General features: G+C 53.6%; 1 protein-coding gene across 7 annotated transcripts in view; it reads left to right on the top strand.

The window, feature by feature from the left end:
* The window catches only part of OSBP2 (oxysterol binding protein 2), a 119206-nt gene extending 94365 nt beyond the window's left edge, over nucleotides 1–24841 (top strand). For 6 of the 7 annotated variants that reach the window (XM_037510898.2, XM_037510901.2, XM_054695253.1 and 3 more), the window contains 12 exons: nucleotides 3975–4228; nucleotides 7950–8142; nucleotides 8719–8836; nucleotides 10753–10807; nucleotides 11015–11161; nucleotides 12300–12545; nucleotides 15026–15146; nucleotides 15426–15529; nucleotides 15601–15696; nucleotides 15772–15956; nucleotides 22765–22994; nucleotides 23163–24841. In XM_037510898.2, coding sequence (XP_037366795.1) covers nucleotides 3975–4228; nucleotides 7950–8142; nucleotides 8719–8836; nucleotides 10753–10807; nucleotides 11015–11161; nucleotides 12300–12545; nucleotides 15026–15146; nucleotides 15426–15529; nucleotides 15601–15696; nucleotides 15772–15956; nucleotides 22765–22994; nucleotides 23163–23308 — 1895 coding nt within the window. In that variant the 3' untranslated portion in view covers nucleotides 23309–24841. The remainder of the gene's footprint in view (nucleotides 1–3974; nucleotides 4229–7949; nucleotides 8143–8718; nucleotides 8837–10752; nucleotides 10808–11014; nucleotides 11162–12299; nucleotides 12546–15025; nucleotides 15147–15425; nucleotides 15530–15600; nucleotides 15697–15771; nucleotides 15957–22764; nucleotides 22995–23162) is intronic. The other variant, XM_037510897.2, reaches the window with a different exon arrangement.
* The last annotated feature ends 360 nt before the right edge of the window (nucleotides 24842–25201 follow it).

Genomic DNA, 25201 nt, shown 5'->3' on the forward strand with positions numbered 1-25201 from the left:
ATTTATTTATTTATGCATACAAGAGCTGGGGTACAGGCCAGAGGTGCAGGGGTGAGAGGATTCATCAGAGACAGAGAGCGGGGAACAGAACAGGCAGACTGACTGAAATACACTGCTGAGGGGAGCAGCAGGTGAGACAGGAGAGGTCTGCTGCGCCATGTGAGTTAGCTCCCTGTCTGGCCGGGAATCGAACTTGTGCTGTGCTGTAGTGCCTATGGATAGCTTCATAGTGCTGTGACTTAACCCCTTGTACCACCAGGGAAGCCCCCAGAAACATTGCTTTATATGGCAAAGGGACTTGGCAGCTGCAAGTAAGGAAAGGATCTTGAGCTGGAGAGAGGATTCTGGATTAGCCAGGTGCACCCAAAATAATCACAAGGGTCCTTACAGGAAGCAGGCAGGAGGATCAGAGTAGTTGCAAGATGCTGCGAAATGCTTTTCTGCTGGCTTTGAGGGTGGGTGGGCGGGCCAGCCCGCTGGCCACAAGCCCAGGAATGTTGACAGAAGGCAAACACCTTCTCTCCTAGAACCTCGAGAAGGAACAGCCCTGCCAACACCTTGACTTTAGGATCTGTGACCTGTCGCAGCTGGGAGGTAACAGTTTTTTATGTGTTGTGTTACGCTGCACGGTAACTTCCTAGGGCTGCCATAACAAATTACCACAAAACAGTGACTTAAAGCCACAGAAGTTTATCCTTGCACACTTCAGGAAGCCAGAAGTTTTGAAGTCAGGCCTCGGCAGGGCTGTGATCTCTGTCAGCCTAGGGGAGAATTTTTTTGATGCCTTTCTTTTAGCTTCTGGTGTTACCAGTGATCCCCGGCATTGCAGAGTCTGCTCACCTGTGTCTCTGCATTTTCTCTCATCTAATAATTATATTGGATGAAGGACCCGTCCTGGATATTCAGTATGACTCTATCTTAACTAATTCCGCCTGCATTAACTCTTCCAAGTTAGATCACATTCTGAAGTTCCGGGAAGGGAATGGATTTGAAGGGGGAGGGGTGCTAGCCAACCCAGTCAGCCACCCAGTCAGCTTTTTATTCTAATCAAAAAAGCAATTCATTCTTCGGTGTAGCTGGTGAGAATTGACGGGTGTCTTCTAGAAACGGTGGTACTGAGGCTAGGGTGGAGTGCTGAGCCCACGGTAACTTGTTCCTCGTGATCCTGCCATCTCAAGAACTGCTTGCACCAGCCCTCTGAGCTCCACCTGGTTAGGGGTCCGGATCAATTCTTCTTCTATGCTCCACCGGCTGGGGCTGCTGTTGGCTTTTGTCACATTAGCCAGGAAAGCCCAAGGGTGCCACTGGCTGCAGAATGCCAGGCCTGAATTCCTCAGCCACCACCCAGAAGTCATTTTCATTAGAAACTGAGGGCCCTCTTTGGCCCCCAGGTGTCTGGGGAAGGTGAAGAACAGAAGCAGCTTCTCCATCATCAGGCCCCGTGCCCTTGTTTCAGAAACTGCAGGCTTTGAAGACAGCAGAGCCACATGCTGGGCTCCTGCTTAGTAGCTTTTCTGTGAAGGTTTGATGTGAACCTTTGGAGCACACCAGAATCGGCATGCAGACAGCAGGGCAAGTCGCTGGGCGTTCGGAAAGGCAGCCCTGTCTGCCCTGCTGGGAGGCACAGCTTGGAGTAACTGGTCTTTGCAAAGCGGGCGGGAGGTCGGGGGCAGAGGAAGATCGGAAGGCAGCAGCCCTCCTGCTCCCGGCCCTCCATCTCCCGCTCCAGTTTCTCTCCCATTTGGTTCCCTGGCGCCACTGCCCTCTGAGAGGGCTCTAGACCCAGAAGCCTCCTGCCCTGTGGGCACCAGGCGGTGGGCTCTGCAGCCCCCTCCCCCCTGCAAACATTCAGGCTCTCCCCTCTTCCTGGGAAAGCTAACAGACTGGGAAGGGGGAGCAAGTTGGGGTAAAGCAGTGGGACAAGAGGGCCAGTAGACGAGTCTCCTCTCAGTTCCATGAAAGAGAAACCACTGTGGAGTGAGGATCGGGGCTCACTGGGAGTCGTGCACGGGCTCGTGACAACCAGGGTGTGCCCCTTCCAGGATCAGGCTTGTTCTCCGCGCCAGATGCAGTGTGGCCTGTCCTGAGAGACAGGAAGTGACCAGCATGACTGGGGGGACGACCCCAGCCCCACTAGAGCTGTTAGGGCCCATCCTGCCCAGAGCTTTGGTTTCCTCACCTGTGAAATGAGGCTGCCAAGTGTGCAAGGGTTAAATGAGCTATTTGTCCTGTTGCAAATTTGCCATAAGATGTTAGGGATGTTGGGACTGGACAGGGGGTGTGTGTGTGTGTGTGTCCCGCGCTGTGGATTGTTACTTAGTTCCTCTGGGGTTCTCCTTGTCTCTGGGTGTTATTCCCAGAGGGAGTAACAGAGGCAGGTGGGGACAGTACGGACATGTCCTTCCTCTGGGCTAAATGCCCTGCCCGCAGCCCAGTGCCCCATCTGCGAGAAGCGGGGCTGGAAGCCGAGGTGTCATTTTCAAGGATCTTGATGGTCAGTTTCCTCTTCAGAAAGCAGAAGCCAATTTAATGCCATTCGTCCTTTCTTCTAATTTGAGGAGTGTCACATCATCTCTTCATTTGCATCTCTAATAATTGAGTTTCATCTGCCTTTCCAATGTGAGTTCACCCCGAGCTGAGACGTGGGGACTCAGCAAGGGCAGGTTCGCCACCCTGGAGACAGGTTCTCGCTCACTGTCCAGCTCTGCTTCCCCCCAGACCCGAAGGGGTTGCGCCCACTGTGTCCCAGACTGAAGAGCCCTAGACACCGTGGGGCACGGGAGGCTGGGCTGCACGTCCGCTGAGTGACCCCTGTGCCTTCTTTGAGGACTTGTGCAGCTGTGGGGGCTGCATGGGAGCCTCTTCTCTCCTGGTTGTGCATGGCCTTGGGGCTGGCTGGGTGCTGCCATCAGCCCGCCCAGGCTGGGTCCTGGGGACCTCTCCAGCCCCTGACCTCCTGTGACTACCCTGGTCCTACCTGGCCTCTGGCTTCTCTGTCCATCCTGCTCAGTCACCCCACTTGCCACCTGTCCCGTCTTTCCCATGAACCTCTGCTCAAATATCCATGTATCTATTTGCCGAGGGATGGAGGCCTAGGCTCCTTGGCTGTGCCAGAGGCCATCGCCGTCTCCCCTCTCCACTAGCTCTGTCTCCCACTATTCACCTCTTCTCCAGGCTCGGCCCTCCTGTGTGGGACCCGCCACCTTTGTGTGTGCCACAGGCGGTGTTGCACGCAAGAGGCTTTTCATGAATGAGAATGGCCTTTTCCACAAGGGGGCTGGGTGGAGGGCTGCAGGAGGATGGCACTGGGCAGAGGGAGATGCATGGTGTGACTTGGGCCTGGGGCTCTCCCGGCAGGCTTTGAAGATGAGGTGGCATAGGGATAGGAAGGGGCAAGACCGCTGGTGGGTGATGTGAGGAGGTTCAGGCAGTGGGGCACAGTGGGAAAAGTCCCAAATGATAACGCACCCAAGTGTTCGTGAAAACAGGGCCATTTGGCATGCCTGAGGGGTGGGCATGGGGCAGAGAACAAAGTACGCCTGGTCAGGAAGGTGGGCAGCGGGGAGATTGGGCTGGGTCTGTGATGCAGGGGAAGGAGCTGGCTTCATCCAGCTCTCTGTGGTCTGGCACTGCTACCCCCACACAGCAGTCTCCACCCCTCCACCAAGCCCTGCCACCCCTGCCTGCGTGCGGTGCTTAGGGGGCCTGGCGCCACACACCCAGGTAGGTACCTGCCAAGCCCCCTCCACAGCATAGCCCCGGCCCTGTCTTTCAAGCTGGTCGCTCCAGCTGCCATGCCGGCCCACTGTCTCGGGAGGGCTTGCTGTGCCCACCCTGGGGAGACTAGCAGGCCCCCTCACCCTGGCCAGGAGCAGAAACTGGCACCCTCTCAGACACTTTATTTTTCAGGGGTGCGGCCTCCTCCTGGGCCCTTGTGCGTGTTTTCACCACGTCAGCTCTGCTTCCCTCCACAGATGACTCTGGGGACGACGAGGAGACCGCCTCCCCCACTGACAAGAGCGAGCTGTACCACACCATCAAGAACCTCTCCCTGAAGCTAGACGACCTCAGCACGTGCAATGACCTCATCGCCAAGCACGGCGCGGCGCTCCAGCGCTCCCTGACCGAGCTGGACGGCCTCAAGATCCCAGCCGAGAGCAGCGAGAAGCTCAAGGTCGTGAACGAGCGGGCCACCCTCTTTCGGATCACGTCGAATGCTATGATCAACGTAAGTGCCCCCTGCACACGGCCCTGGCACGGGGCTCCCCAGAAGGGAAGCGGCCCCGTCACCAACTCCGCGGTCCCTGCGCTGGGTGCGACAGACCAGGCTCCACTTCCAGTGGCCTCACGTCATTTCTCGAGCCGGCTCCCTCCTGGGCCCCTCGGACCCCTTGTCTGTGGCCACGGGGGTCAGGACGTTCCTGTTCATTGTGTGTGTGGGGGGAGGGGAGCCAGAGCTGGCTGTGGCTCCGGCTGAGGCGGGTAGGTGGTTCGGCCTGGGGGAAGAAGGCCAGGGCCAAGTTCACAGCCATCCCTGCCGCTCGGTAGGGACGCAGCCCTCCCCCTGCCCTTCAGATGCCTGGCAGGTCCTTCTTCACCCCTCAAAGCCCCATGTGGGCATCACAGCTTCATTTTTCACACTTCCTGTCAGCAAACCATTCCTCCTGGAACCCAGGCACCGCTGCACAGCGCCGAGCCCGCGCAACTTTCTGTTACAGGGAAGGGAGAGGAAGACCCCGGAACCCCCAAACCTGCCCACTCTAAATAGGGTCTGCCATCTGCATCAAGACCTTTAATGGAAAGGCACTGTAATACAGTCAGTGTGCCCACAGAAGACCAAAGGTAGAGCTGGTGCCAGTGTGGGCAGCAGGCAGGGCACAGCCAGCAGAGAATGGCTGCCCACCCCAGAGCAGAGGAGCAGCCCCTGGTCTCTGGGTGGGTCCCCTAAGGACAGGATGTGCTTTGGTGTGTACAGGAGACCTGGCTGGGCAGGCTGGGGGGCCGGTTCTGAGGACCACGAGGGGGAAAGCCCGTGGAGGGGGGCGGGAAGGGGAGGAGGCTGGAAGGAGCTGCAAGAGCCAAGTGCCGCAGGAAGGAGGAAGCACAGGCTGGGGGGGCGGGGCGTGGGGGGTGGAGAAGGGCAGCAATGCAGGCACTCGGCCAGGGCTTCGGATTTGTGGCATCACAGAAATAAAGAGGCAGCAGAAGGAGCCCCTCGCTGCTGGAAAGGCTGTGAGGCATCTCTGAGCCCGTACGGAGAGCCTGTGGGCTCGCTGTGCCCACCCAGGAGCCAGAGCTGTCCCCCTGGTCCTGGGGCTGGTGGGCAGGCTCCTGACCAGCTGACCACCGTGCCGCTCCCGACAGCTCGCTCATTTGGAGCCTGGGAAGTTAAGTAAAAATAGATTCCAGAAATATCTAAAATCAGTTGGCAAACTGGTGTCCAGATGGTGCTGGTTCCTGTGTGCAAGAGGTAAACTATTTTGAATGTGCAAAGGGCTATTTTAAAGTTTGAATCAAAGTGAAAAGCTGCTTCCTGATGCTGTGACTCACATCAAGGAAGTCAGTACAGTCCCCTCCGTGTTTGGGGGGGCTGACCCCTGTGTGTGCCTGGGTGGGGCCTGGCCCAGCCCTGATGCAGGAGCTGCTTGGCATTGTGGGGCCAGAGGGCAGTGGATCTGCATCACGGTGGCTTGGCTGGGCCTGACCTCGGGTCCCCCTTCTCCAACTTGGAGGGCTGAGAGGGTCACCCTTCTTCCAGAATGGCAGCCTCGGAGCCAGGCCGTCCTGACCTAATTTCAGCTTTGCCCCTTCCTGCCCTTGAAGGAGTGTGCGGAGCCAGCCTGCTGCTCCTCCGTGTGGAGGGGAGGAAAGCCCCAGGCACCCCCCCCCCCACCCCGTGCACATTTCCTTCTTGTCGCCACCTTTATGGCCCCAGATCACTGAGAGGCAGGGGCCACGGTAGTGCTGCCATGTGTGGGGTTCCATAGGCTGGGGTGAGTGTGGGGAGGTGGTCTCAGCTCCAGGTACCCAGAGAGCAAAGGGGTCTGGTTACCTGCCCATCTGGGAGCCCCAAAGTCTGAGCGCCGCTACAAGTCAGACATGTGGCGGCCATACCTGGCCATCCTGGCCGGCTGCAGGTGGAAATGGAGCCCTTTGTCCACGCCAAGGCCAGGCGGCTATGGGGACGGCACTGCCTGTGTGCCCTGGGAGATGTGCAGGTGGGGCCCATGGGGACTTGGACAAGGTCACCCCCTCTGCCTCATGACCTTGGCAAGTCCCCTGGCCTACCTGGGCCTCTGTTCCCTCTTTAGCTGTGTCCACTATTGAAACTGTTCCCTCGGTGCTCCTGAGAATGTCCCAGACGGCCCTGCCCCGGGCATGAGGGGGCTGGGGTGGCATTAGCACAAGCAGGCTTGTTTGGAACTGAACCAGAAAAGGGAAGACACAGCGCCTGGTGGGCTACATGTGACAGTGGGGGGAGGGGTGGCGCCCCAGTAAATGATGTTGGAGAGGATTTGGGGCCAGGTCTGTGAGAGGCTCTGCCACCTGAGAAAAGAAAATAGTCATTTCCAAAGTATTGGTGTCTATGAATTTCAAGGATAGGGAGGGAACCTACTTCATCTTCGAGCTATGATTATCTTTCCCTTTTTGCTTTTGCGGCTAGGAGGCCCAGAGGCCATAGAGAGCCCTGCGGGTTACGGGTACGGGTGACAAGATGGAGGACAGATGCCCAGAGAGGGGCTCATATGAGCAGCGTGCCTGGGGCTGGCTGAGCCCTTTCGAGTCAGCCAGGCCGGCCCCCAGGTGTCTTCTCACCCTGTGGGGCACGAGAGCCAGCAAGGCCTAGGCAAGTGCCCCAACACAGAGCCACATGGAGCCCACCCCTTTAGTGAGGCGCTGGCTCAAGCCTGCTCTCCTTAGGAGGCCCGCCCTAGTAGGGTGCTGACTCAAGCAGCAAACATTCTGGAGCACCTGCACCCAGTGCCCCTGCCGATGCGGGTGGCAGCCCCCAAGGGAGTATACCAGGCACCCCTTTAGCTGGCGCACCCCATCGCTTCCCTGGTTCCTCCCATAGCCCTTCACACTAGTGTCCCCATCCCCGATGAGGGCCCTGTGCCCCTCTTCCTCCAGGGAACTCGTCTCTGGCCCTCAGGGTGAGGCGTGTGGCGCCTGGCAGCTGTTGTGACCAGGGGCGCGCGAAGGGAGTGCAGGAGAGTGGGGGCGGGGTCTGTGGATGCAGGCATGGGCCGAGGAAATGCCTCCTGGAGGCGGCCAGCAAGCGCATCCAGAGGTCCCTGCCATGGACCTCGCTGCCCTCCCCTCCGCTGTGACGACAGCCAGAATGACCACCCCCTGCTTCGTAAGAGGTAGAACCATCTATCAACCTAGGAAGTCGAAAAGAATATGGATGGCATAGGCCACAAGTTTAAAGGGGGGACCTTAAAAGCAGTTATGTGATGCCGACTTTGAGGTAACTTGGTGGAAATTTCCAGTACCAGTTCCTCTGCCAGACAAGATCCATTACCTCTCCGAGCTGACAAGTACGGCAGAAGAAGGCTTTCGTTCCTCTGTGCCGAAGCCAGCACCTAACCCGAGCTAACCTCGGTGTCAGCAGCGACAGGTTATGACGAACCTTAGTTCCCACAGCCATGACAGGGCAGCTGAAAGTTCGGGCCCCAGGCAACATGCTGGGTTTGACCCCCTGCGCTGGCGTCCTGACTGGGAGGCTGGCCAAGGCGGATGCCAATCCCTAGATGGGCTCCGAGAAAGCCAGGGCCCCTGAAGAGGCCAAAGGGGACAGCAAAGATGTTTCTGAGCACCCCGCGATGAGAGGAGGGAGGGAGACAGCACCCCAGGGCCTTCCGCACTGCCCTGCACCAGCAAGTAGGGTATGGAGGGTGAGGGAACCTGGCCCAGGCCTGGTGCTCAGAGGCCACTCCTCCCTCCAGGCCTGCAGGGACTTCCTGGAACTCGCAGAGACACACAGCCGGAAATGGCAGCGAGCGCTGCAGTATGAGCAAGAGCAGCGCGTCCATCTGGAGGAGACCATCGAGCAGCTAGCCAAGCAGCACAACAGCCTCGAGCGGGCTTTCCGCAGCGCCCCTGGCCGGGCCGCCAACCCCACCAAGAGCTTCAGTGAGGGTGAGTGCACGAGGGCCACCCCTGGGGCCTGGCTCAGTCTACTGGCCTCTGTCCCTTTGACTTCCCCCGCCCCGCCCACCTGGCCCGATACCGCCCGTGATGTGCGCACCCCTTGTGCTTGTCTTGGCCAACTCTGGCCTGCCTCTGTGGCTTGGTGTTCTCCATGCCCACCACCCACTGGCAACAGCCTCCCTGTGTCTAGTTCCAGTTCTCAAAAGTTCAGTGAGTTCAACCAGGCCCTTGGCAGGGCTGCCAAGGGGCCAGGTGGCTGCCCACCTAACCTGGATCGAGCGGTCTTGAGTACACTGGGAAGGGGGTCTGTCAGAGAGGGAAGGTGGCCACACACAAACTGAGAGACCAGGTGAAACTTCTGGAAGGAGGGAGGTTCTGTGCCAGAGGTGAGAGGAAAGGACATTCTAGAAAAGGGACCAAGGGCAGCCACAGCCAGGCTAGTCAGGACCAGATGGACGTGGAGAGGGGCTGGACCACAGAGCGGGGCAGAGTTGGAGGTCGGGAGGGGCCCTTGGGGCTCTGGACTTCTGTAAACTGAGGCGGCATCTCTGCATGTGTCTGCAGGAAGCCTCCTGACGCCCAAAGGAGAAGACAGTGAGGAAGATGAAGATACCGAGTACTTTGACGCCATGGAAGACTCCACGTCCTTCATCACCGTGATCACCCAGGCCAAGGAGGACAGGTGCCATGGCCTGGAGCCCTCCCAGAGTCAGCCTTCCTCACCTCCTCCTTCTCATGCGCCATCTGGTCTTTGCACTTGCGTTTTTGCTTCTTTGAAACTTTGCTCCAGTTTTTGTTGTTGTTTTGAAAACAGGGCATTGGGCTGAACCCAGTTCCGGGGGCTGGGGAGCAGGGGAGATCCGGAAGGCTGCCGCTCGCTCACTCTTACCTCAGGGCTGCTCAGAGCCCTCGCCGCCGTGCCGCCACGCCAGCACTCCAGAGCAAGCGAGATGCAGGGGACCTTTTATTTTCTATTTCTAAGCCTTTGTTTTGCTTTTCATAAAAGCCTGCTCTGTCAGGATGCTTTTAAATACAGATTGGAACACAGAGTAGCAACCAGGACATTTCCTAGGCCTGAGGAGGATGCCGTCAGGTGCTCCGGGAGCCTCAGAATGTGCCCAGGGTGTGGCTGTGCTGGTGTTGAGGAGGGCGGCAGGCGGGCACACGGGTCAGAGGGAAGCGTCCGGGGCTTGCATGTAGATTCAGTGTGATTAGGGATTCAAGCCTCATTAGAATCTTCTATTTTCATCAAATTGCTGAAGGTCTTTCACTACGGCAGAGTGGGTGAGTATGGCAGCCTTGGGCCAATGAGCTCTGCCGATGTCTGGAGCCTCTGCCATGCCTGGGAAGGAGCGGGGCCCCCAGGTCAGTGCCAGAACTGACCGCAGCCTGTGCTGTCCCACATCACGTGCCCTGAGGAGTGTGCCCAGCCCCGAGCTCCCCATGCTCCCACACAAGTGTGCACATCAGGTAGTGCACGCAGCCTGTCAGCAGCCTTGCACCAATGTCTGTTCTGTTGCCTTCTAGACCTGCTGAAGCCCAATCGGGGGCAGCTGGCAAAAAGCCCCTGGCCATCCTCTTTGTGCCTCTGCCGAGCAACGTCCTTTACCTCCCACTCTCCCAGTTTCTTCCAGGGAAAGGGCTGTTCAGATCCCTCTTAGCCCCTCAGGGCGCTTCCGGTCTCGCGGTAGTGTATTTCCCACTCAGAATCATTCTTAAATTGTACTGCTCTCAAAACTGGCATGGCTTAGCTGTTCCGAAAATCTTTCCACTTTACCCCTCAGCAATATCACCCTCTTGGTTCTGCAGCCGGGAGGGTCCTGTCAGGCTGGCTCCCCGCCACTCTTCCTCCCTTGCTGGAAGAAGCCTCAGGCCTCTGCTCCCCCCCACCAGTGCAGGTGGCCCCCATGCTCCGCACTCTCCATGGGCTCCGGAGCCCAAACAGCCCCTTCCTGGAGCTGCGGCTGCACTGGGGGTGGGCAGGTCCTCTGCTCACTGTCCGCATCTGCAGTGCCCTGCGCTGTCTCCTCTTAATGACAAGGCGATTCTTTCCCATCCCCTGAGGCCCTGTCTGCCAGGCACCCCCACCCCAGCTGGCCCAGGTCACCCCTCCTGGGGGCTCCACAGAACCTGGGCTCCTCAGCCGTAGCACATCCAGCTAGCTGCTCTGCAAGCCACCCCCACATGTATTCAATGCACAGAGATGCATCCAGCCTGCATCCTGCCCTTTTGGAACCCCAGTTTAATGAGGGAGTCAGCAAGGATGCAATGGGGTCTCTTAGTGGGCTCTTCCAGAGGCTGTGCCTGCCCCCTGGCCACATCTGGGTCAGCCAGTTCTCTGGAGGGGGCTGTGCGCTGGCCCCAGGGGAGAGTGTCACTGCAGCAGAGCATCAGCAGGTGGGAGTTTCTCCTAATTGCTACCCAGGACCTCTCAGCCCCCCCTAGAGAATCCTTAATTAGACACCCCCACTAGAGCAGCAGCCTTGGAGTGAGCTGCCTCTCAGACCTCACTGAGAGGGTGGACAGAAAGTGGCCAGGCCCTGAAGAGGCACCTCAGGACTTGGAAATAACTCGCCCCTCCTTTTGTGTTTCCTGCAGAAAAGCTGAGGGTGGGACAGGGACAGGTCCTGCGGACTGGACCTCGCCAGACAATGTAAGTGAGGTCGAAGCCCCAGAGGGTGGCTGAGGGGAGGGGTGACTGCCTCTGGGTTCTCACCTGCCTCCATCTGAGAGTTCAGCAGCGTGCCAGTGGTGGCTGACTAGATCCAAGGGACTGCAGGGTCGGAGGTCACGGCGAGGTCTGGAGTCCCCAGAGAATGCTCTGGTCCTTGCTGATGTGTGCACCCTGCTTCTCTGGCAGATGCTAGATGGTGCTTCATTTGTGCCCAAGGAACCCCCCAAAATCAAGAGGCGTGTCCGCATCCCTGACAAGCCCAACTACAGTCTCAATCTCTGGAGCATCATGAAGAACTGCATCGGCCGGGAGCTCTCCAAAATCCCCATGCCGGTAGGCGGCTCGGGCGGCGCGGCCTGGGTGGGTGGTCAGTGAGGGGGTTTTCCTGTGCGTGGATAGGATCCTGTGCGTGGATGGGGAGTGGCGGCCTGTGTGAAGTACAAGCAGCCCCAGGTGTCATCTTTCTAATGGCACCCGAGTGGTATGTAAGTTACTGAATCATGTTCATGTTCACTGCCACTGCAAACCCCCCACCTCAAGCAGAGGCCTCAGGCAATGAGGGAAGGAGCTGGGGAGGGAATCTACATTCATCAGAGATGTGGGGAACCCTAGGGCACCCCTGGATCTGATGTGGCCTCACGATGTCCCGACCTCACAGAAGAGCTCCAGGATGGGGCTGAGTGTGTGGCTCGGCAGGCCCTCCTCCACGCCGGGAGCCGCCCCTGGAGCCCTCCCCGAAGACATCACTCAGCAGGCTGAGGGCAGAGCTGCCCCCTCATGCTGCCAAGCCACAATGGCTTCGCCACAGAGGAAGAGTTTGGGGGCTCCAGGCCAGACCTGGTTTCACGTGTGACCCGTGTCCCTTCCTGTGTCTGGCCTGTGTCCACAAAGTGGAGAAAGTAGCAGCTCCCCTGCCAGCGTCTGGGAGGAGGAAGGAGAGAGCACCTGGAGTCCCGCCTGACGGCTGGGCCCAGTGTCAGAGGGGAAAGCAGCCTGGCCCTTCTGTGCCAAAGACGGGGATCCTCCATGGAGCCCGGATAGAAGACGGGCTTAATAGCTCAGAACATGAAGGACCTACTGCGTCAGCCGCGCATCCAGTCACTCACTAGTGTTAAGCTCCAGTGCTGAACAAGCCCGCGCCCCGGCCCGCGTGGCGTTTCCAGCCTAGGAGAGGAGCCTGACGGGGAACGCAGTGCAGGTGGACACGATACAGCACGTCAGCAGTCATGCGGGCTGCGGAGGAAACTGAGGCAGGAGGGGCTGGGCGGCGTGGGGGGGGCTGTGGTTTTAGACTAGGCCCCCCACAGGAGCTTCGCCCTGAAGGGCCTTCTGATTGGTGTGTCCCTGAGCATCTGAGGAAAGCAAGGGTGCTCTGCCGACCCAGGTGTGCGGGGAGCAGCAGTCTCGGCTCGGCCTCACAGGTGGGCAGCCCGCTGACTCTGGGTCCTGACCACCTACCCACCCCCACTAGGTCAACTTTAACGAGCCCCTGTCCATGCTCCAGCGGCTGACGGAGGACCTGGAGTACCACCACCTGCTGGACAAGGCGGTGCACTGCACCAACCCGGTGGAGCAGATGTGCCTGGTGGCGGCCTTCTCCGTGTCCTCCTACTCCACCACTGTGCACCGCATCGCCAAGCCGTTCAACCCCATGCTAGGGGAGACCTTTGAGCTGGACCGCCTTGATGACATGGGCCTGCGCTCCATCTGCGAGCAGGTGAGGCCCACTCACACTCCAGCCAAGCTGCTCCCGATAGGCCCAGGGACTGGAGCAAGATGGATGGGATATGGCCTCTCAAAGGGCCGCCATGCCAAGGTCCAGTCAGGGAGCTGCCGCAGGGACATGTCCAGGGGCACGCTATCCCAGGTGGCAGTGAGAGCCACTGTTGGCACCGTGGAACAGAGGTGGAGAGATGCTTATAGGGCACTACTGGGGAGTCTGGGTGGGCTGGAACTCGGGTCACCACTGAGCTAGAAGGCAGCCGGTAGGGAGGAGCTTATGCCCTGCAGGGCCCTGGTTAATGACAGCAGAGGTCAGGCGTTCGGGAGCTGGGGTCAGCTCACCTCCATTTTCTCCACCCCTTCTCCATGGCGTCCCTGCTGAGATGTGTATTCTCCTCATGGGCAGAACCAAAGCTAGGCACAGGGCCTGGGTGCCTCAGGAGTGGTCTCTGAACCCTGAATCCTGGAGTCTTTGTCTGAAAAGAAGCTGTTCTGCTGGTGCCTGACTGCTAAGGGGAGGGCTCGAGTGGGTGGCGCTGCATGAAGGTGTCCAGGATAGAATTTCAGGCTGGGCATCTGGTGTGCTGTGTGCCAGGCACTGCTCTGGGTCCTGGCATTGAGCTCACCAAGCAGGTGGCTCAGAGTCTGGTGGTCAGTTTCAAAGACAGACACCCCTGGAAAGAGGGTGCAGTGGCCAGGCTAGGGGAGGTGGGCCGTCAGAGTGTGGGTCTGTGGAAGGTAGAGCCACTGGGTTTGCTGATGTCCTGGGTATTGGGGTGAGCAGTGGAGGGAAGGAGACAAGGGAAGATGGCAGGTGTGGCCCGGGGGTTCTCGGCCTGAACTGGGTGAATGCATGTCTTCAGTCAGCAGCGCTGACAGGTGCCATGATGGCCAGATGCGGCTGGTGCCGATGGTAAAGTCGGCCGCAAAGTGAGCAGATGAGGTGTCTGTGTCTGTGTATGGGGGGTGGGGCATGAGGGAAGATGACTGTGTATGCTGGATGTTTCTGGTTCTTTTAGAAAAGGGGTGGTCAACGAGCAGTTTGGCTGATGCAGAGAATGAGAAAGGGGTGCGATGGACAGAAAGGCAGTGGGGGCAGCCTGTGAACTCTAGCTTTATGTGGGAGGTGGTCACAGCAGGATGAAGGAAGCATGACACCCCGGCTTGTCTTATGGGGTCCCCGGCTGCGGGGAAGAGTGGCGCACAGGGAATACAGGTGGAGCAGGGAGGCCAGGAGTGGCTTCTGTTCCCATGCACTGTGGCCTGGGGAGGTGGGGGGTGTGAGAAGGGGCTGATGCTAGGTACATCTTGAAGGAATAACAGCCAGGATCTGCTAAGGAGTTGAGGAACTTAAGAAGTACCATGGATGACTCCAGAGCTTTTGGTGTGAGCAGTTGGGAAGATTAGATCTGCCTGAGAAAAGAACTGTGGCACAGACCTCAGAGAAAGGTCACCACTGAGTTTGCCAGTAGTGGTGGGTATGGCACTGACATTGGGCACCGCACCTATTGCCAGGAGCACTGGGTGAGTTTCTGAGATGGAGGAAGCAAGTGTTGGGGGGGGGGGGGCTACTCGTGACAAAGGCAGGGACAGCATGAGCTCTGATCCAGTCAGTCTGAGAAGCCATCTGAGTAGAGGTGTTCAGTGGGCAGCTGGGGTACATGGCTACAGTTCAGGGCAGGAGGCTGAGGCAGAAGCTCAGTGGAGTCTATGAGAGAGCAACCAGGCCCCTAAGAGGCGGCTAGGCCCCAGGACCCTAAGACTAGAGGGGCATCGTGGAGATGAGGAAGAACAGACAATGGAAAGTTGGTGGGGGTTCCTGGCAGATGAGACGTTGGCCAGGGAGAGGAAGTGGCTGTGAGAGGAAAGGGCAGAGGTACGGAGCTCCCAGAGTGCATGGGCAGAGCTAGCTGCATCACCATCAGAACCCCAGACAGGGACACCCATGTGGACTTCCACCCTGGAGCCAGGCTGGTGGGGAGGCAGAGCCTAATTCTGCCCTTCAGTTAAAATGGCTTCCCTAGTCTGGGCTTCCTTAGTATAACACGGCACAGAAACCTACCCCTTTGCAGGCATGTGCGAAGGTTAACTAGAAAGTGGGCACAAAAGTCCTCTGTAGAGCAGAACCCTTCATTTTATCTGCCCTCTGTGTAGCCTGTCACAGTCCATCCTTGAGGTTCAGGCTTCATGGTCACCCCCATTTCACAGTCCCAAGAGCCAGGCACAGAGACACAGTCCTCATCCCACACCCACAGCGGGTTAAGGCAGGCCCAGGAAGCCACCCAGCTGCCCCACTGCCTTCCACCTGCTTTTCTGCTGAGGACACGGCCCTCCCTGGGGCCTGCCTTGGGCCCATGGTGCCCAGAGGAGCAGCCGGGTCACTCCTAGGGACACAGAGCTGTGTGTACTGGGTACGGGATAGCAGGCCTGGGCCCGTGCCCAGCAGATACTCATGTCCTGTGGGTCTGGTCTCAGGTGAGCCACCACCCACCATCAGCCGCACACTATGTGTTCTCCAAGAATGGCTGGAGCCTGTGGCAGGAGATCACCATCTCCAGCAAGTTCCGGGGGAAATACCTCTCCATCATGCCACTAGGTGAGCTGGGGCTCTGTATTCTCCTAAAGCAAAAAGACATTCTGGGTAAGGGTCCTCTGGGTGACCAACCCAAAAGCCAGCCTGGGGCCTCCAAGAGTGACATCAGTCTCCTGGCAGGTCTGCTCCCCCACCTCCCTCGGGCTTCCTGGCTGCCTCACTGGCCTGTGCCCTGGCCTCTAGTCTGCATGAACACTGCTTCTGGCACTCTTCTGGGGCTATGGGCAGGCTGGCTGGGGCCCAACCTGGCAGACCATAACTCACCCCATATCTGGCCTCCAGGTGCCATCCACTTAGAATTCCAGACCAGTGGGAATCACTATGTGTGGAGGAAGAGCACCTCGACTGTGCATAACATCATTGTGGGCAAGCTCTGGATTGACCAGGTCAGGGGGTGACCTCAGGGAGGGGCCTTACAGCTTAGGATTAGCCATTGACCACTGCCCTCCTCCTCCAGACAGGGGACATCGAGATCGTGAACCATAAGACCATGGACCGATGCCAGCTAAAGTTCTTGCCCTACAGCTACTTCTCCAAAGATGTAGCCCGGAAGGTAAGCAAGGCCACCTCCCAGAGACTCGGGGCCTGGAGAGGCACGCGCCTATGCCGGCCCTGCTCATGTCCACAGGTGACAGGCGTGGTGAGTGACAACCAGGGTAAGGCTCACTACGTGCTGTCAGGCTCGTGGGATGAACAGATGGAGTGCGCCAAGATTGTGCAGAGCAGCCCGAGCAGCCCCAACATGGAAGGGAAGCAGAAGACAGTGTACCAGACGCTGCCAGCCAAGCTGCTGTGGAAGAAGTACCCACTGCCGTGAGTGGCGCTATGAAGGGCGTCCATGGGCTGAGTGGGGGAAAGAGCAGGAGGGAGAGGGAAAGGAGAAGAGGAGGCAAGTGGGCAGGCAGGGGATCCTTATGGGCCAGGCAGGAGTGAGCAGCAGGTACAGGAGGTTAGGGGGCCCTAGCCCCATACAGGCGGACAAGTGTTATGTGGCTGACACCCCAGCACAGTAACCAGACACCTAACTGTAAAGGAGCTGTGACACTGGGAGATGGCAGAAAGTCCTATGCAGAAACTTTAGACAGGCTGACAGCTAAATGTGAAAATAACTGGAAGAAACAGAAAGCTATAAAACCAGGCCAAGCAGATTCCAAAGAGCAAAACAGAAAATATGCATAAGAAAAATAAAAGAAGAAATGATTAAAAAAAAAACCCCTGCAGATAAAGAGATAAAACATGGAGAAGACAAGAAGTTACAATTTGAAAAGGCTACCCCTGCACCCCAGGGAGAGACGTGGAGCAGCCTCCCCAGCAGCCCTGCGCTCCTGCCAGAGGGCAGAATCTGGGTAAGACCCCCAACACAGCCCCTGCTCAGCAAGCATGAGGCAGGTCTAGCACAGTTCCAGGCCTGGAAAGAAAGAGACCACATCTGACAAGAAAACAAGAATTTTCCACACCGACAGTGAAACTGTTAAAGCTAACCCAAAAAGAAAATATTAAGCAGTCAGATTTTTAAAAGGCATTGCTTTCCAAGGAACAGCACACTGAGGAACTCTCTGCTCATCCACAATAATGGGAGCTTAAAAACAATCAATGAGATTGTCCATGTGCAGACTCACCACCAAGGAGGGCCTCCCTGGTGGCGCAGCGGGTAGAGCACAGCGCTATGAAGCTGTCTGCAGCCTCTGCAGTGCCGGTCGATTCCTGGCAGGCCAGGGAGATACCCACATGGCGGGGCAGACCTCTCCTGTCTCCCCCGCCCACTGCTCCCCTCAGCAGTGTATTTCAGTCCATCTGCATGTTCTGTTCCCCACTCTGTCTCTGTGAATCCTCTCACCCCCCGGACCACTGGCTTGTACCCCAGTTCTTGTATAAAAATAAATAAAACTTTCAAAAAAAGAAAAACTCACCGCCAGCCTAGAATTATACACTCAGCAAGAATATCTTTCAAGAGAAAGATATTTTCACACACCTGCACTAACAGAGGTACTCTGGTAGAAGGAAACTGATGCCAGGTGGAAAATTGGAGGTGTATGACTGAATAAGAAAAACTATGTGAAGCTAAGCAAACACTGAAAAACAAGAATAATAATGTCTTTGGGGGTTTAAAATCTAAAGCACTGAGTTAAAATAGGACCCCACAATTGCAAACATCAGAAGAGGGATAAACAGGGAAAGCTGCCTCAGTGTCCTCAAGCCACCCAAAAGGAGGGTCGAGATTTGACTATATGAAGCCTGCAGATGTATTCCTAAAGAAATCACTAAAATAATACATTTAATTGGAATCCTAGAAGGAAAGGAAGGGAATAAATGTGGAGGAGAAATAGGTAAAGAAATAAAGGAGATATATTTCCCAAAATAAAAATGTTGAGATAAAAACCTCAGCTTGAAAGGACCTGTAGCATACCAAAGACAAGAGGTAAAGAAAAACTTTCACCTAGACCTTGCTAGGCTGAAAATTAAGAATACCAGAGAATGCTTCCAGGGAGGAGTAAAAGAAGATTTCAGTCAAGGATGAAGAATCAGATTGACATCAGCTTTTTCAGAGCCATCAGCCATGAAGAAAATGAAACTGGAAAGTAGATATTTCTATCCAGTCAAGCTATCAAATAGGAGAGTATGATTTGGAAAAAAAAATGTCTCCAGCTTCAGAAGGTGAGCTACAGAAAAATCCAAGAAAATAGTACTTATAACACAGAGGGGGAATCCAGCAAATGCTGTAAAAGACGCACGAAGTAAAAGGTGGTCTTAAAATAATTACTGAGACTGAAGGAAAAGAGAAAATATTCTCATAATACAGAATTTTAAATGTGGGTAATGGTAACATGACGGTATTCGGTGAGTTAGAGAAGGACACCAAGGGATATGAAGGAATGCTAAATGCTTATTAGAAGGAACAGACATATATAAGATTTTAAAAACAATTAAGATCAAAAAGAAAAATTGGAGGGCCTCCCCTGGTGGCGCAGCGGTTGAGCGCTGGGCTGCGAGGCTGCCCGCAGCCTCTGCAGCGCCTGTTCATTCCCCGGCTGCCAGCGAGGGTCCCACAAAAAAAAAAAAGAAAAAAGAAAGAAAAATTGGAACAAATACCAACAGTAAGAGAAGAGGACCCACCACAGCCCACCCGCTGGGCACCCTGGTGTCCAGCGCCTACTTCCAGCCGTTGCCACCACACCCAGTTGAAGGGGAGGCAGAGGGAGACAGAGCCAAGGTGACGGACAAGCCACCGAAGAGATCCACAGCTTACCTGCTAACCCTGCTCCCCCACCCCCAAAGCCAGAGCGCAAGCCTAAAAAACGCCTCTGCAAAGATGGGGGAGAAGGGGCCCAACAGAAAAAAGGGTAAAGCTGAAGCTGGCCGGGACAGAATAACCCTGCAGGAAATGGGAACACCAAACACCAGGCCCGGAGAGCCAAGTAGAATGCGTGCATTTTTGATAACTACTTTTGGTGACTGTTTTGAAATAACAGTTTTTATCAAGTGCCCTAAAATGCAAAAAAAAAAAGAAGACAAACAAAAAAACCCCAGTAAATTAACACAGAAAAAGGTTCAAGCATAATAGATATATAAATATGTATTTTATACATACTACATATACATGTATAAATATGTATGCATAATACATACATACAAATGCAATTCAACAATTAAAAAGTAAAATACTGCCTGGATTTTTAAAACTTCAGATAGATGCACTTTCTAAGATATCCAAAAGATCTGTAAAGCTTGAAAGTAAAGGACATATCATAAAAATACTAACCAAAAAGGTAAAGCTATATTTAATAACAGGTAAAACAAATTTGACAACAAATGCATTATTTAGGGCCAAAAGAATTGCTATATAATGATAAAAGGTTGAGTTCTTCAAAAAGATGTAATAGTTTCAAATACTATGCATGTAATAGAATAGCCTCAAAAATGTAAAAAATACTTAATTGGTAGTAAAACACTTAAAGTGATAGTTGATACATTAATCACACACTGGCAGGTTTCCAAGTATCCCTCTCACTTATTGATAGGTCAGGTGGGAGGGGGAATAAAACAGCAAGGATATAAAGGAGAGTGAAATGACACAGGATATACACATACTTATGGGTGCAACAACCACAGAACTTTTGCCCTGCTATGCCTGGAATGTATGCAAAAATCAGCGATGTACAAACGCTAAAGAAAGCCTCAACCAAGTTACAGAATAGCAAGCAGACCCATAACCTATTTATTACAAGGTACTTAAGTTAGAAGTTAAGGACAGTGGGGAAAAGTTTTGAGTTGCTAAATAACTCATGAGTATAATAACAAATTAGAATAAAAAGTACTAGAACTGAATGATAATGAAAATACATCAAAACTGGCTGGAATGATAATGAAAAGATATTAAAACAAAGGCAATGTTTCAAAGGAAATGTGCTGCCCTAAGTAGTATATAAGTTCATTAATTTTGTTTTTCTCTGAGTTTCCTTTCTAATAAATTAGAGAATATTCAACATACAAACCTAAACAAAGTAGAAAATATTCTTTAAAAATAAGGACAGGGGCCTCCCTGGTGCACAAGGGGTTAAGCACAGCACTATGAAGCTGTCCACAACTACTGCAGTGCAAGTTTGATCCCCGGCCAGGGAGCTACCCACATGGTGCAGCAGACCTCTCCTGTCTCCCCCGCTGCTCCCCACAGCAGTGTATTTCAGACAGTCTGCCTGTTCTGCTCCCCACTCTGTCTCTGGTGAATCCTCTCACCTCCCTGCACCTCACCCAGCTCTTGTATGCATAAATCAATAAAATCTTAAAAATAAATAAAAATACTAAAGACCTTCAAAATCAATTAATAAATAAAAAATATTCCAGTGGGGAAAAAATGGCAAGAGTCATGAACAAGAATTTCAGAGAAGAAACTTGGCCGGTCCTCATAGAACTGACCAGTATTGTGGTGGACAGGGTAATGCAAATTAAAGCATAATGGGATACATTCATTTGATTTGGATAAAGTGAAAATATCAAGTGTTGAAGGAGATATGGGTCCACAACATCACGCACACATTGCTAGTGGGAGTGTGAAAAGTGATGCAACCAAGCTGGAGAGCAATATGGTCTTACCTCTAAAGAAGAGCATCACAGGGTACAGCCCAGGAATTCCACTTCTAAGCATACCCAAGAGAAACTCTGCAAGTGTACAATAGGAAACATGCATCAGATTATCCCAAAGCAAAGATTTGGAAACAACCCACATTTTGGGGATGAAATCAGTGTGGTATGTTCACATAAGGACTAGTGTATGGTAGTTGAAATAAATGAACCACAGCAACATGCAACAACATAGCTAGATCTTAATGTAATACTAAGTAAAAAAACAAGTCCCAGAAGGCTATGTACATCATGAGATTCTTTTTATACAGCTAAAAACAAGTATATACACTTAAGACTAACTGTAAAGTTGCAATAAAATTATATTAAAATGGAAAGCAAGGGACTAGTGAACCCAGGAGTCTTGCTGATGGCTACCTGAGCAGGGGGTGGCTGGTGACTATGGTTAAACATGGAACTGTATTTTTTATCAGGATTCTACCTTTTGTTAAGAGTGGCACATTTGTAAATCAAAGGCAATGTAAGGACCAAAAGAGAGGGAGGCCTCCCTCATGGCACAAGGGGTTAAGGCTCAACACCATGAAGCTATGGGCAGCCATTGCAGCACGAGTTGCATCCCTCCCCCTCCCCCCCAGGTGACCCAGATGGAACAGCAGACCTCTCCTGTCTCACCAGCTGCTCCCCTCAGAAGTGCATTTCAATGGATCTGCCTGTTCTGCTCCCCACTCTGTCTCTGGTGAATCCTCTTACCCTCCCATACCTCTGACCTACAACCCAGCTCTTGTATGCATAAATAAATCAATCAATTTTCTAAAAAAAAAAAAGGAACCATGAGAGAGGGTATCATGTACCAAGGATTATGACTAATCTAAAGCTGTGCACCTGAGGTCCAAACAAAGGAGCAAAACAAGAAAAAGCAAGATTCTAATCCAACAAATCAATAATTATATTAAGTGTTCCTATTAAAAGAGGGATAACATTTCAGGCAAATTTTTAAAAATCCAAATATATGTGGTTTAAAAGAGAGGCATTGAAATAAGAAAATAAAGATGGAAATTAAAAGATGGAAAGAGAGGTGTCAATAGAAATACAAGTCAAACAGAAGCTGCTGCAGCTAGATTTAAAGACATACTTTAAAATGAAAAAACTGTCCCTAGGAGGGACATGAAGATTAAGGTTTAGTTTACCAGGAGAAAGTTTGAAATTTGAACTCTATAATAACATAGGTCCAAAATCATATACAGTCAAAGATGGTAGGAATATAAGGAGAATGGACTAATTTACAACGTAAGTGGGAAATTCTAACTTCTCTTAGTAATGAAAAGAGGCAAAAAATAAATACGCGGGCCTCCCCGGCGGCGCAGCGGTTGAGCGCTGGGTTGCGAAGCTGCCCGCGGCCTCTGCGGCGCCGGTTCGATCCCCGGCTGCTCCCCGGCCACCACAGGAGGGTCCCACATGGCGCACAGACCTCTCCTGCCGCCCGCTGCTCCCCTCAGCAGTGTACTTCGGTCCTTCTGCCTGTTCTGCTCCCTGCTCTGGCTCTAGTGAATTCTCTCACCCTCCCGTGCTTCTGACTGTACCCAGGGCTTGTATAAACAAAACAAAACAAAACAAACAAACAAATAAATAAATAAATAAATAAATAAATAAATAAAACATGCCTCTATTTAAAAAAAAAAAAAATACGCTAAGTTTGAACAACAGGACCTACTTCCCAGGTGGGGAACATGTTGCGCATTCTACAAATGTGGAAAGCACACTGTCTTGTTACACATGGGACATTTGCAAAAATTGACCAAATACTGGGCCATAAAGGAAATTTCAAAGAACTGAAATTTTACCAAGTCCACTGTTTACTCCAAGGCAATTATACTAGAAATAAAGTTGACAAGATATTTGCGAACTTAAATAAAATTTCCAGCTAATCCATAGGTCAAAGCAGATATGGATATTAGAAAATAGAACTGTGTAATAATGAAAATAACACATCAAGATTGTGGGAGATTCAGCTACTGCAGTAGTTGGGGAAAATATGTAGCCTTAAAATGCACAAATTAGAAAAAGAAAAAAGCTGAAAGACAGTGAGCTAAGCATCCATCTCAAGAAGTTATAAAAAGGACAGTAAACTCCAACAAAGGAGAAGGAAGGATATAAAAGCAGTATCGATAACGCAGAACCAGCTAAAAGTGACAGAATCGAGAGTTTCTTCTTCAACCAATGAAGAAAAACGGACCATCTCTCCCAGGACTATTCAGAATCAAGAGAAAGCACGGGCCACCTCCCTCACCAGCAAAAAGGACATGCTAAAGAGGATATTATAAAATAACTTTATGCTGACGAATTTGAAAAACTGGAAGAAATATGCCAATTCCCAGACAAGTTGAAAGTGGCAAAATATGGGGTTGGTGGGGGTGAGGTGCAGGAGGTAACTGCAGGAGGGATGCCAGCAGCTAGGTTTTCCGGGGTCACTGGATGGACACAGGGAGGGACTAGGGAGCCAGGGGCGAGGAGGTGCTGGTGGCTCACAGCACCCCCTTCGCAGGGAGAATGCTGAGAACATGTACTACTTCTCGGAGCTGGCCCTGACCCTCAACGAGCAGGAGGACGGTGTGGCGCCCACCGACAGCCGCCTGCGGCCTGACCAGCGGCTCATGGAGAAGGGGCACTGGGACCAGGCCAACATGGAGAAGCAGAGGCTGGAGGAGAAGCAGCGCCTGTCGAGGCGCCGCCGGCTGGAGGCCTGCACTCGGGGCTGCAGCGGCTCAGAGGACGGTGAGGCTGAGGAGAATTTGGGGTGCCCTCATGGAGGGGGTAGGAGAGGGACGGGGTGGGATGGGGCCAGGGAGGTGTCCCTGGGTATGAAGAATGGGTTCCAGGGGACGGGAGTGAGGCGGACAAGCGGAGGCCGATAGCCCACTGCTCGCTCGCTGTGCCCACCAGCAGAAAAGGAGGTCGATATGTACATGCCGCTGTGGTTCGAGAAGAGGCTGGACCCACTGACCGGGGAGATGGCCTGCATGTACAAGGGCGGCTACTGGGAGGCCAAGGAGAGGCAGGATTGGCACATGTGCCCCAACATCTTCTGAGTGATACCCGCTCCTGCAAATACAGGCTCCTGCACAGCCTGGTCCACCTTTTCTTTAATGCATTCAATTTAGTACTCAGTGGCCCTCCCCCCTACACTTACCTGCCCCCTCCCTTTTTAACATTTTTTTGTGGGCTCCCACCTTGGAAAGAGGAAGTGCTGAGCCAGGTTCTCTCCAGCCCCCCAGGTGCCCCATGTCACCTGAGCCCCTTCATTTATAGACTTGGGCTCCATCTGGACCCTACCTCCCAGTTACAACTCAGGCAGGCTGGCAGGGCCACGGGCTGCCCATGTCACCAGCCCCCACCCAGGGAGGAACTGGCCCCTCCTAGGGAGCTGCTTTTGACTTTTTTAGAAAATAATCTCCATTTCTTTCCAGCCAAGATGTTTTAGTAAATATTTTTTAGTACAACACTTAGCAGAAAACTTTCTAAGTGTGCTTTCTTGCCACAAAAGTGTCCTGGCAAAAGCCCCTTCTTTTTAAGACATCAGGAAACCAGCCAGACCCCTTGAGTTGGGAGTATTTTCTAGCTCAACTTAGCAAGCCCCACTCCCATCCCCTTTGTATCTAAGTTGCCTGTCCCCAGGAGCCCAGAAAAGCCCACAGAAAAGGGAACAGGAGCCCCACCCTGGCCCCTGAGAGCACAAGTCAGTTGTTTCTGGAGCTGTAATCCCACCCACCACTAGGGAGGGAGGGAAGCTGAAGAGGCCCCATGTGAATTTGAGGGCAAGAGCCCCTTGCCTAGCTGGGCAGCCCCAGAGACCAGAAAGGGCAGGGGGGCAGGGCCTGCAGGTGCTCTCCACCCCGGAACCAGGCCCCAAATCAGCAATAATGAATAAACTCTTGGCTCATCCTGGGCTGGTGCAGAGACCCAGTGTTCCGCCTCAGCCGGCTCTGGGGTTCTCTATCTTAGCACCCCTTGAACTCTTTATTTGCCTGATTTATATATATGACATATAAATATATATAAAATAACTATTTTGCTTAAATTTCTATGGTCTGTGGAAGTTAAAAAATGATGAAGACAGGGTGCTCCTGTCTGAGTTTGGCCCTCCTGTCAGCTGTGCCCTGCCCTCTCCTCAGACCTTCTCCCAGTGGCTTCAGCCAACAGTGGGGGGACTGGGCTCTAAGAAATACAGTGAGGAGCAACCTCTGAGCCAGTGGATGGTACTCATAACCAACTCAGTGGTAGAAGGTGGAGCTATCCAGCCCCCGCCCCGACCCATATCACCTGGATATGGGGCTCAGCTAAAACTGCTGAGCTTTGGGTAGTTAAAACTGCTGGGGCTTTAGCAGTTAAAATGCTGGTGAGGAGGGATGTCTGTGGAAAAGCCACTGGCTTGCCACATACAGCCTCGGTTTGGACCCCAGTCCCCGCTCAGTGGACACTATCTGGGGTAGGGCAGACGGCATCTGGCCACATGCCAGCCTACAAATTCTGTCTCTCTTCGCCCACCTCACCACACTCCCTTCCTCCCTCTATCTCCCTCTCTCCCTCCTCTCTCTGTGTAAATAAATCCTGTTATTGTTGTTTCTCACCATGTGTCTGCTTTTGGGTCACGGCCTAAGGGTGAGGACCCACCAACTGGGTCAACTCCAGTCACCTGGGTTTGTCCTGTTTCAGGGCCACTGTGGCCACTGTACCAGCTCCTACTCCAAACCTACTCCAGACCTATCTCCCCCAAACTTCAGTTTGGTCCTGAAAATTCATCACAGGGTTTTTCTTTCTACTCTGAACTGGTTTTGTTTTTATTAAAAAAAAAAAAAAAAAGTGAAAATACAGACATGTGAAATGCCTTAGGGTGCCCACTCAAGAAAGGGTGGGTGGGGCAGGCAGGGCTGTGCCCCAGCCTGCACCAGAGCAGTGGAATGTACCTCTTCTTAATACTGTTT

Source organism: Talpa occidentalis, unplaced genomic scaffold (assembly GCF_014898055.3).
Source record: "Talpa occidentalis isolate TD23 unplaced genomic scaffold, MPIMG_talOcc4v2.1 talOcc4.14, whole genome shotgun sequence".
Lineage (NCBI taxonomy): Eukaryota > Metazoa > Chordata > Mammalia > Eulipotyphla > Talpidae > Talpa > Talpa occidentalis.